We start from the raw sequence: 12,601 nt of genomic DNA, 5'->3' as shown, positions 1-12,601 counted from the left end.
AGAGGGTGAGGGGGATGGAGGAGAGGGTGAGACGGAGGAGAGGTTGAGGGGGACGGCATGTGACAGAGAACAACCCATTAGAGAGGTGGCCACCCCACAGAGAAGCCAGCAGAACAGCCCACCTCAGCACCCGACAAAAGTAGCAGAACAGTCCAGACCCTGACCATAGAGTCGACATCACATCAGAACAGACAAATGAAGAACCCCAAGAGCGGCTCTCACCCCTTCTGACCCCCCCCCTGTCAGCCACCCTGATAGCCCTTCTGACAACCCCCCCCCACACCCACTGAGGACAAACACAAGACACAGATTCTACTACTTATGGACTCAAATGGGAAATATATAGAAGAAAAAAACTTTTTCCCAAACACAGAAACTCTGAAACACCCAGATTCTGTCTGATGCCAAACTAGAGCCACATAATAATACACACAGGCACAAACGACCTGAGAGCAGAGGAAAGGGTGGCCACAGCACTGAAGGGAGTGATTGAAAAAGGTTTCTTCTACTTTCCCCAACGCACAAGTGGTTATCTCCACCCTGCTACCACGAAAAGACTCAGAAACGAAGAGTGACTTCCTAATCTCCTGCCCAATGTATGACCATATTAGAGAGACATATTTCCCTCAGAGAGTTCGACAGAAAGACAGAGAGAGTTCGCCCTTAAAACAAAGAGAGAGAGAGAGAGATTGATAAACTCCCAGAGAGAGAGAGAGAGAGAGTGAAATTCCACAGAGAGAGAGAGTCAGAGAGAGAGAAATGGCAATGAGAGAAATTGAATTGAGAGAGAGAGAGAGAGAGAGAGAGAGTCAGAGAGAGATAGTCAGAGAGAGTCAGAGAGAGAGAGAGAGAGAGAGAGAGAGAGAGAGAGAGAGAGAGACAGAGAGAGAGAGAGAGAGAGAGAGAGAGAGAGAGAGAGAGAGAGAGAGAGAGAGAGAGAGAGAGAGAGAGAGAGAGAGAGAGAGAGAGAGAGAGAGAGAGAGAGAGAGAGAGAGAGAGAGAGAGAGAGAGAGAGAGAGAGAGAGAGAGAGAGAGAGAGAGAGAGAGAGATAGAGAGAGAGAGAGAGAGAGAGAGAGTTCAGAGAGAGAGAGAGAGAGAGAGAGAGAGAAAGTCAGAGAGAGAGAGAGAGAGAGAGAGAGTCAGGGAGAGAGAGAGAGAGAGAGAGAGAGAGAGAGAGAGAGAGAGAGAGAGAGAGAGAGAGAGAGAGAGAGAGAGAGAGAGTCAGAGAGAGAGTCAGAGAGAGAGAGAGAGAGAGAGAGAGAGAGAGAGAGAGAGAGAGAGAGAGAGAGAGAGAGAGAGAGAGAGAGAGAGAGAGGGGACGCCGGGAGAGCAGATAAGAAAATCCAAGGCTCAGTGAGTCGTAGTTAATAGTTAAGACCAATTCATGGGGGACTTTTCTTTCGGTATAAATATATTTTTTTCATTCACTGGCAAAGCTGATTAGGCTGATCACATTAATTTTGTCAGATTATGTAACTGTAGCTAGCTGTGTAGCAGGTCTCTCTCTGTATTATAAGGGTCTGTAGCTAGCTGTGTAGCAGGTCTCTCTCTGTATTATAAGAGTCTGTAGTTAGCTGTGTAGCAGGTCTCTCTCTGTATTATAAGGGTCTGTAGCTAGCTGTGTAGCAGGTCTCTCTCTGTATTATAAGGGTCTGTAGCTAGCTGTGTAGCAGGTCTCTCTCTGTATTATAAGAGTCTGTAACTAGCTGTGTAGCAGGTCTCTCTGTATTATAAGAGTCTGTAGTTAGCTGTGTAGCAGGTCTCTCTCTGTATTTTAAGGGTCTGTAACTAGCTGTGTAGCAGGTCTCTATCTTTATTATAAGGGTCTGTAACTAGCTGTGTAGCAGGTCTCTCTGTATTATAAGAGTCTGTAACTAGCTGTGTAACAGGTCTCTCTCTGTATTATAAGGGTCTGTAACTAGCTGTGTAACAGGTCTCTCTCTGTATTATAAGGGTCTGTGACTAGCTGTGTAGCAGGTCTCTCTCTGTATTATAAGGGTCTGTGACTAGCTGTGTAGCAGGTCTCTCTCTGTATTATAAGGGTCTGTGACTAGCTGTGTAGCAGGTCTCTCTCTGTATTATAAGGGTCTGTGACTAGCTGTGTAGCAGGTCTCTCTCTGTATTATAAGGGTCTGTGACTAGCTGTGTAACAGGTCTCTCTGTATTATAAGGGTCTGTAACTAGCTGTGTAGCAGGTCTCTCTGTATTATAAGAGTCTGTAGTTAGCTGTGAGGCAAGTCTCTCTCTGGTCTACTCTGCCTCTCATTCATCTTCACATCACAACTTATACTAAGCTAAGATCAAAATCAAAATTACAAAGCAAAATGTACAATTATTATTGTTTTAAATAGATTTTCATGAAAGGAAGTTTCTTCTGGTGTATCAGTTAGAGCCTTTGTATTGTTCAAATCCATGTTCTGCTTATCCTGCCAACTAGGAAGTGTGTCCACCTGCCTTATCCTGTCCACTTACCTCCAGGGGCTTGTCTGAACTCCGCCTAATTATCTCAATGTAGCGGAAACACTGGGAGGGCTGTGTTCTGTTGGCCGGGGGTGGAGCCTGTTTCAGTGCCTCCAATAGTACCTCTGTGTCATTAGATTGTCGCTGTGCCCCAGCCCAAGGTTGCTGTGTCTTAGAGGTGTGTGCCAGGTGGGAAGCAGGGGGCTGGCTGCTTCTGTGGCCAGCGCTGGGGCAGCTGTGAGGAGGCCTGCAGGTCTAGTGTTGTAGCCAAGGGGATCACAGGGTGGAGGTGTGGGTGGTGTCCAACACCACCAGGCTAGAGCCAAAGGTCAAGGACGCTCTCATTGGCACCCTATTCCCTATATAGTGCACTACTTTTGAACAGGACCCATAGGGTAGTGCACTACTTTTGACCATGACCCATAGGGTAGTGCACTACTTTTGACCATGGCCCATAGGGTAGTGCACTACTTCTGACCAGGGCCCATACAGTAGTGCACTACTTTTGACCAGGACCCATAGGAAATAGGGTGCACTACTTATGACCAGGGTCGATAGGGTAATGCACTTCTTCTGACCAGGGTCGATAGGGTAGTGCACTACTTATGACCAGGGTCGATAGGGTAGTGCACTACTTATGACCAGGGTCGATAGGGTAGTGCACTTCTTCTGACCAGGGTCGATAGGGTAGTGCACTACTTATGACCAGGGTCGATAGGGTAGTGCACTACTTATGACCAGGGTCGATAGGGTAGTGCACTTCTTCTGACCAGGGTCGATAGGGTAGTGCACTACTTATGACCAGGGTCAATAGGGTAGTGCACTTCTTATGACCAGGGTCGATAGGGTAGTGCACTTCTTCTGACCAGGGTCGATAGGGTAGTGCACTACTTATGACCAGGGTCGATAGGGTAGTGCACTTCTTATGACCAGGGTCGATAGGGTAGTGCACTTCTTATGACCAGGGTCAATAGGGTAGTGCACTTCTTATGACCAGGGTCGATAGGGTAGTGCACTTCTTCTGACCAGGGTCGATAGGGTAGTGCACTACTTATGACCAGGGTCGATAGGGTAGTGCACTTCTTATGACCAGGGTCGATAGGGTAGTGCACTTCTTATAACCAGGGTCGATAGGGTAGTGCACTTCTTATGACCAGGGTCGATAGGGTAGTGCACTTCTTCTGACCAGGGTCGATAGGGTAGTGCACTACTTATGACCAGGGTCGATAGGGTAGTGCACTTCTTATGACCAGGGTCGATAGGGTAGTGCACTTCTTATGACCAGGGTCGATAGGGTAGTGCACTTCTTATGACCAGGGTCGATAGGGTAGTGCACTACTTATGACCAGGGTCGATAGGGTAGTGTACTTCTTATGACCAGGGTCGATAGGGTAGTGCACTACTTATGACCAGGGTCGATAGGGTAGTGCACTACTTATGACCAGGGTCGATAGGGTAGTGCACTACTTATGACCAGGGTCGATAGGGTAGTGCACTTCTTATGACCAGGGTCGATAGGGTAGTGCACTTCTTATGACCAGGGTCGATAGGGTAGTGCACTTCTTCTGACCAGGGTCGATAGGGTAGTGCACTTCTTATGACCAGGGTCGATAGGGTAGTGCACTACTTATGACCAGGGTCGATAGGGTAGTGCACTTCTTATGACCAGGGTCGATAGGGTAGTGCACTACTTATGACCAGGGTCGATAGGGTAGTGCACTACTTATGACCAGGGTCGATAGGGTAGTGCACTACTTATGACCAGGGTCGATAGGGTAGTGCACTTCTTATGACCAGGGTCGATAGGGTAGTGCACTTCTTATGACCAGGGTCGATAGGGTAGTGCACTTCTTCTGACCAGGGTCGATAGGGTAGTGCACTTCTTATGACCAGGGTCGATAGGGTAGTGCACTACTTATGACCAGGGTCGATAGGGTAGTGCACTTCTTATGACCAGGGTCGATAGGGTAGTGCACTACTTATGACCAGGGTCGATAGGGTAGTGCACTACTTATGACCAGGGTCGATAGGGTAGTGCACTACTTATGACCAGGGTCGATAGGGTAGTGCACTTCTTATGACCAGGGTCGATAGGGTAGTGCACTTCTTATGACCAGGGTCGATAGGGTAGTGCACTTCTTCTGACCAGGGTCGATAGGGTAGTGCACTTCTTATGACCAGGGTCGATAGGGTAGTGCACTACTTATGACCAGGGTCGATAGGGTAGTGCACTTCTTATGACCAGGGTCGATAGGGTAGTGCACTACTTATGACCAGGGTCGATAGGGTAGTGCACTACTTATGACCAGGGTCGATAGGGTAGTGCACTACTTATGACCAGGGTCGATAGGGTAGTGCACTTCTTATGACCAGGGTCGATAGGGTAGTGCACTTCTTATGACCAGGGTCGATAGGGTAGTGCACTTCTTCTGACCAGGGTCGATAGGGTAGTGCACTTCTTATGACCAGGGTCGATAGGGTAGTGCACTACTTATGACCAGGGTCGTGCACTTCTTATGACCAGGGTAGGGTAGTGCACTACTTATGACCAGGGTCGATAGGGTAGTGCACTACTTATGACCAGGGTCGATAGGGTAGTGCACTACTTATGACCAGGGTCGATAGGGTAGTGCACTTCTTATGACCAGGGTCGATAGGGTAGTGCACTTCTTATGACCAGGGTCGATAGGGTAGTGCACTTCTTCTGACCAGGGTCGATAGGGTAGTGCACTTCTTATGACCAGGGTCCTCTTTTCTCACAACCATTTTGTGTTGGCTTTTGAACTTCGGCAAAACGAGTTGTGTCCTAAATCAGACTTGCACTACTTGATGATTTTGACAGATATTAGCAATAAACATGATGAGAATCACAGTAGTATTTTCATCTCCTATAGTGCTGTTTCTGGTTCTGAATACCTAAATACCAGGCATTGTTCTGAATCAAAAAGAGGCGTGACAGAGGGGCGTGGCAGGGATGGTGTGTGTGTGGGGGGGTAATGGGTGTGGTCAGACATGGGGGCATGGCAGGGGGGGCATGGTAATGGGTGTGGTCAGACATGGGGGCATGGCAGGGGGTGGGCAGGGGGCGTGGCAGGGATGGTGTGTGTGGTGGGGGTGGGGGGGGGGGGATGGGTGTGGTCAGACATGGGGGCATGGCAGGGGGGCATGGTAATGGGTGTGGTCAGGCAGGGGGATGTGGCAGGGGGCGTGGTATGGGGCGTGGTAATGGGGCATGGTAATGGGTGTGGTCAGGCAGGGGGACGTGGCAGGGGGGGCGTGGTATGGGGTGTGGTATGGGGCGTGGTATGGGGCGTGGTAATGGGGCATGGTAATGGGTGTGGTCAGGCAGGGGGACGTGGCAGGGGGGCGTGGTATGGGGTGTGGTATGGGGCGTGGTATGGGGCGTGGTAATGGGGCATGGTAATGGGTGTGGTCAGGCAGGGGGACGTGGCAGGGGGGCGTGGTATGGGGTGTGGTATGGGGCGTGGTAATGGGTGTGGTCAGGCAGGGGGACGTGGCAGGGGGCGTGGTATGGGGTGTGGTATGGGGCGTGGTATGGGGGCGTGGTAATGGGGCATGGTAATGGGTGTGGTCAGGCAGGGGGACGTGGCAGGGGGGGGCGTGGTATGGGGTGTGGTATGGGGCGTGGTATGGGGCGTGGTAATGTGGCGTGGTAATGGGTGTGGTCAGCCCATTGCATGCCAGAAATGTTGAGATCATTTTAGAGGCCCCGACGTTGCGATATGTAGACATGACTAGTTCTGTCAAGAGATCAGAAGGACTGAAAGGAATTAAATAATTGAGTGTTTTTTTTTCTGAAATTGGATGAAAATGTGTTTAATAACAACACAGCTTCAGTAATGTCTGAGGGAAGAAGGCCTGGGGATGTGGGAAATGGGTGATCAGCAGTACCTCTTAGTTCCCCATCTCATCATGTGTCTGCTGGGAAGTGGGCTGCCTACACGATGCGTCACCAGAAAATCCACTTCTCTAAATTGAAAACATATATCATTTTCTGTCACTTATTTCTGCAGAGAAAATAAAAACCCAGATGTAAACCACAAGAGGTTGGTTTGAGTCAGTAGAAGTAAAGAACAAGCTATTTAAGACCTCAGGTTACCAGGCTCAGATCCGGAGAAATCTAGTGGCTACACTGACTGTTTGTTTTAGCGAATGGGGCTGGACTCAGAACATGTTCTGACACATTAGTTCTACCATGGACTCGAGTGTTTGCAGAACAATGATGAAAACTCAGATGTGTTTGTCAATCTCGTCATTGCATCCATCCAGACTCTGAAACTCTGGCTGCCTGTATCAGTCTGTGGCTGGGTGGGCTCTCCATCAGAAATAACAGACCTCATAATGACCATGCTGTATTCACAAATGCATGTATGGCTTGTGATATAGAGATTATAACTGAATAGCCTGTATCATGACTGACTGGCCTGTATCATGACTGACTGGCCTGTATCATGACTGACTGGTCTGTATCATGACTGACTGGTCTGTATCACGACTGACTGGCCTGTATCATGACTGACTGGCCTGTATCATGACTGACTGGCCTGTATCACGACTGACTGGCCTGTATCATGACTGACTGGCCTGTATCATGACTGACTGGCCTGTATCATGACTGACTGGCCTGTATCATGACTGACTGGCCTGTATCATGACTGACTGGTCTGTATCATGACTGACTGGCCTGTATCACGACTGACTGGCCTGTATCATGATTCAAGTTATTCAGTTATAATGTCTAAAACACAAGCCATACATGCATTTGTGAATACAGCATGGTCATTATGAGGTCTGTTATTTCTGATGGAGACTAGCCTGTATCATGACTGACTAACCTGTATCATGATTGACTAGCCTGTGTCATGATTGATTAGCCTGTATCATGATTGACTAACCTGTGTCATGATTGACTAGCCTGTATCATGATTGACAAGCCTGTGTCATGATTGACTAGCCCGTATCATGACTGACTAACCTGTGTCATGATTGACTAACCTGTATCATGACTGACTAACCTGTATCATGATTGACTAACCTGTGTCATGATTGATTAGCCTGTATCATGACTGACTAACCTGTGTCATGATTGACTAACCTGTGTCATGATTGACTAGCCTGTATCATGACTGACTAACCTGTATCATGATTGATTAGCCTGTATCATGATTGACAAGCCTGTGTCATGATTGACTAGCCCATATCATGATTGACTAACCTGTGTCATGATTGACTAGCCCGTATCATGATTGACTAACCTGTGTCATGATTGACTAGCCTGTATCATGATTGACAAGCCTGTGTCATGATTGACTAGCCTGTATCATGATTGACTAGCTCGTATCATGATTGACTAACCTGTATCATGATTGACTAACCTGTATCATGATTGACTAGCCCGTATCATGATTGACTAACCTGTGTCATGATTGACTAGCCTGTATCATGATTGACAAGCCTGTGTCATAATTGACTAGCCTGTATCATGATTGACTAGCTCGTATCATGATTGACTAACCTGTATCATGATTGACTAGCTCTGGGGTGATGTTTCCCCTAGCAACAGATTTAAAATGAGCCTCATCCAAACCTAACCTTAACCATTAGTGGGGGAAATGCTAAACTGACCCAAAATCAGCATATAGGGGCAACTTCATCCTACACCCCATGACACAGCTCACCTTTGTGTTGATCTCTCCTACAGGTGGTCTCTCTGGGGAAGAACGCCCGTGGATACCACTACATCCTGTCTAACTTGGTGAGTCAACATACAGTACCAGTCAAAAGTTTCGACACACCTACTCATTCAAGGGTTTTTATTTATTTTTACCATTTTCTACATTGTACATCAAAATCTTTTTTAAATCTTTTTTTTAATTTCACCTTTATTTAACCAGGTAGGCTAGTTGAGAACACCTTTATTTAACCAGGTAGGCTAGTTGAGAACAAGTTCTCATTTGCAACTGCGACCTGGCCAAGATAAAGATAAAGCATAGCAGTGTGAACAGACAACACAGAGTTACACATGGAGTAAACAATTAACAAGTCAATAACACAGTAGAAAAAAAGGGGAGTCTATATACATTGTGTGCAAAAGGCATGAGGAGGTAGGCGAATAATTACAATTTTGCAGATTAACACTGGAGTGATAAATGATCAGATGGTCATGTACAGGTAGAGATGAAATTACACATATGGAATCATGTGGTAACCAAAACAGTGTTAATCAAATCAATATATTTTAGAATTCTTCTTCTTCGAAGTAATCACCCTTTGCCTTGATGACAGCTTTGAACACTTGGCATTCTCTCAACCTGCTTCATGAAGAATGTTTTTCCAACAGTCTTGAATGAGTTCCCACATATGCTGAGCAGGAGTTCCCCCATATGCTGCTTTTCCTTCACTCTGCGGTCCGACTCATCCCAAAACTTCTCAATTGGGTTGAGGTCGCGTGATTGTGGAGGCCAAGTCATCTGATGCAGCCCTACATCACTCTCCATCTTGGTAAAATAGCCCTTACACAGCCTGGAGGTGTGTGGGTCATTGTCCTGTAGAAAAACAAATGATAGTTCCACTAAGCCCAAACCAGTTGGGATGGCATATCACTGCAGAATGCTATGGTAGCCATGCTGGTTAAGTGTGCTTTGGAGTCTTAAAAAAACACAAAGTGGTACCAGCAAAGCTGAAGTGCAGTTACTCTAATTAACTTACCCTTGGCAGCAGAGGTAACTCTAATTAACTTATCCTTGGCAGCAGAGGTAACTCTAATTAACTTATCCTTGGCAGCAGAGGTAACTCTAATTAACTTATCCTTGGCAGCAGAGGTAACTCTAATTAACTTATCCTTGGCAGCAGAGGTAACTCTAATTAACTTATCATTGGCAGCAGAGGTAAATCTAATGAACTTTTCCTTGGCAGCAGAGGTAACTCTAATGAACTTTTCCTTGGCAGCAGAGGTAACTCTGGGTATTCCTTTCCTGTGTTGGTCCTCATGAGAGCTAGTTTCATCATAGCTCTTGATGGTTTTTGCAACTGCACTTGAAGAAACTTTCAAAGTTCTTGAAATGTTCCAGATTGACTGACCTTCATGTCTTAAAGTAATGATGGACTGTCGTTTCTCTTTGCTTATTTGAGCTGTACTTGCCATAATTTGGACTTGATATTTTACCAAATAGGGCTATCTTCTCTATACCACCCCTACTATCTCACGACACAACTGATTGGCTCAAATGGATTAAGAAGAAAATAAATTCCACAAATTAACTTTTAAAAATGCATTCCAGTTGACTACCTCATGAAGCTGGTTGAGACAGTGCCAAGATTGTTCAAAGCTGTCATCAAGGCAAAGGGCGGCTACTTTGAAGAATCTAAAATCTAAAATATATTTGGATTTGTTTAACACTTTTCTGGTTACGACATGATTCCATATGTTATTTCATAGTTTTCATGTCTCCTTATTATTCTACTGTGTAGAAAATAGTAAAAATAAAGAAAACCTTTGAATGAAAAGGTGTGTCCAAACTTGTGACTGGTTCTGTAAACAGTAAATTGGAAGTTTACATACACTTTAGCCAAATACATTTAATAAACTCAGTTTTTCACACTTTCTGACATTTAGCCCTAGTAAAAGTGTCATGTCTTAGGTCAGTTAGGATCACCACGTTATTTTAAGAATGTGAAATGTCAGAATAATAGTTGAGATAATAATTTATTTCAGCTTTTCATCACATTCCCAGTGGGTCAGAAGTTTACATACACTCAATTAGTATTTGGTAGCATTGCCTTTAATTTTTAAAACTTGGGTCAAGCTTTTTGGGTAGACTTGCACAAGCTTCCCACAATAAGTTGGGTGAAATTTGGCCCATTCCTCCTGACAGAGTCACGGTCGTGAGGAAAGACGGACCACAGCGTGATTTGAGTTCCACATATTTATTTAGAGTGAAACTTCTAAACAAAACAATAAACAAACACAGACCGTGAACAACCAGAGCTCACATCAGCACTCAACAAAACAATATCCCACAAAGCAGGTGGGAGAAAGGGCTTCCTAAATATGATCCCTTAATTAGAGGCAACGATTACCAGCTGCCTCTAATTGGGAACCATGCCAACCAGCAACATAGAAAACAAATGACTAGAACACCTCCCTAGTCACGCTCTGACCTAAACACCAAAGAGAACCGAGGGCTCTCTATGGTCAGGGCCTGACACATAGCTGGTGTAACTGAGTCAGGTGTATAAGCCTCCTTGCTCACACATGCTTTTTCAGTTCTGCCCACAAATGTTCTATAGGATTGAGGTCAGGGTTTTGTGATGGCCACTCCAATACCTTGACTTTGTTGTCCTTAAGCCACTTTTCCACAACTTTGGAAGTATGTTTGGGGTCAATGTCCATTAGGAAGACCCAAGATTTAACTTCCTGACTGATGTCTTGATATGTTGCTTCAATATAGCCACAACATTTTCCTCCCTCATGAAGCCATCTATTTTGTGAAGCGCACCAGTCCCTCCTGCAGCAAAGCACCCCTACAACATGATGCTGCCAACCCCGTGCTTCACAGTTGGGATAGTGATAATAATAATAATAATATATGCCATTTAGCAGACGCTTTTATCCAAAGCGACTTACAGTCATGTGTGCATACATTCTACGTATGGGTGGTCCTGGGGATTGAACCCACTACCCTGGCGTTACAAGCGCCATGCTCTACCAACTGAGCTACAGAGGACCACATAGTGTTCTTCGGCTTGCAAGCCTCCCCCTTTTTCCTCCAAACATAGCGATGGTCATTATGGCCAAACAGTTCTATTTTTATTTAATCAGACCAGAGGACATTTGTCCAAACAGTACAATCTTTGTCCCCATGTGCAGTTGCAAACCGTAGTCTGGGTTTTTTATGGCAGTTTATGAGCAGTGGCTTCTTCCTTGCTGAGCGGCCTTTCAGGTTATGTCGATATAGGACTCGTTTTACTGTGGATATAGATACTTTTGTACCTGTTTCCTCCAGCATCTTCACAAGGTCCTTTGCTGTTGTTCTGGGATTGATTTGCACTTTTCGCACCAAAGTGCGTTCATCTCTAGGAGACAGAACGCGTCTCTTTCCTGAGCGGTATGACGGCTGCGTGGTCCCATGGTGTTTATACTTGCATACTATTGTTTGTACAGATGAATGTGGTACGTTCAGGCATTTGGAAATTTCTCCCAATGATGCACCAGCCTTGTGAAGGTCTTGGCTGATTTCTTTTGATTTTTTTATGATGTCAAGCAAAGAGGCACTGGGTTTGAATGTAGGCCTTGAAATACATCCACAGGTACACCTCCAATTGACTCAAATGATGTCAATTAGCCTATCAGAAGCTGCTAAAGCCATGACATAATTTTCTGGAATTTTCCAAGCTGTTCAAAGGCACAGTCATCTTAGTGCATGTAAAACTTCTGACCCACTGGAATTGTGATACAGTGAATTATAAGTGAAATTATCTGTCTGTAAACAACTGTTGGAAAAATGACTTGTGTCATGCACAAAGTTGATGTCCTAACCGACTTGCCAAAACGATAGTTTGTTAACAAGAAATTTGTGGAGTGGTTGAAAAACGTATTTTAAACTTCTTCACGCTACAGATTCCCAAGGGCACCCCCCCCACACCCCCTCAACTCAAAAAGTGGCGCACAGAATGCAAATATATTCTTAGAAATATTTAACCTCAACACATTAACAAGTCCAATAGCTCAAATGAAAGATAAACACCTTGTTCATCTACCCAGCATGTCAGATTTATAAAATGTTTTATGTCGAAAACATGGCACATATGTATATCAAACCACCACAAAGTCACAGACGATATGTAGCCATTTTGTCAAACAAAAGATGCAATCACAAACGCAGGATTAAAAGAAAAATAATTCACTAACCTTTTGAAAATCTTCATCAGATGACAGTAATAGGACATGTTACACAGTACATTTATGTTTTTTTTCAATAATATGCCATTTATATCCACAAATCTCTGTTTACATTGACGCCATGTTCAAAAAATGCTACAAAATTGTCCAGAGAAATTATCGATAACTCCGCCAGATAACGCCAGATAACAGCAATATACATCATAAACTTTGACTAA

General features: G+C 45.2%; 1 protein-coding gene across 4 annotated transcripts in view; it reads left to right on the top strand.

Annotated features, from left to right (window-relative positions):
- Positions 1-12,601, top strand: part of LOC123993692 (glutamate receptor 3-like) — a 313,553-nt gene that overhangs the window by 215,692 nt on the left and 85,260 nt on the right. For all 4 annotated transcript variants that reach the window (XR_006831497.1, XM_046296096.1, XM_046296095.1 and 1 more), the window contains exon 5: positions 8,184-8,237. Coding sequence is in view for 3 of the 4 variants with exons in the window: in XM_046296096.1 (XP_046152052.1) it covers positions 8,184-8,237 (54 nt within the window). In the remaining variant the exon portion in view is untranslated. The remainder of the gene's footprint in view (positions 1-8,183; positions 8,238-12,601) is intronic.

The sequence above is a fragment of the Oncorhynchus gorbuscha genome, linkage group LG13 (genome assembly GCF_021184085.1).
Source record: "Oncorhynchus gorbuscha isolate QuinsamMale2020 ecotype Even-year linkage group LG13, OgorEven_v1.0, whole genome shotgun sequence".
NCBI lineage: Eukaryota > Metazoa > Chordata > Actinopteri > Salmoniformes > Salmonidae > Oncorhynchus > Oncorhynchus gorbuscha.
This window is presented reverse-complemented; position numbering and strand designations above follow the sequence as displayed.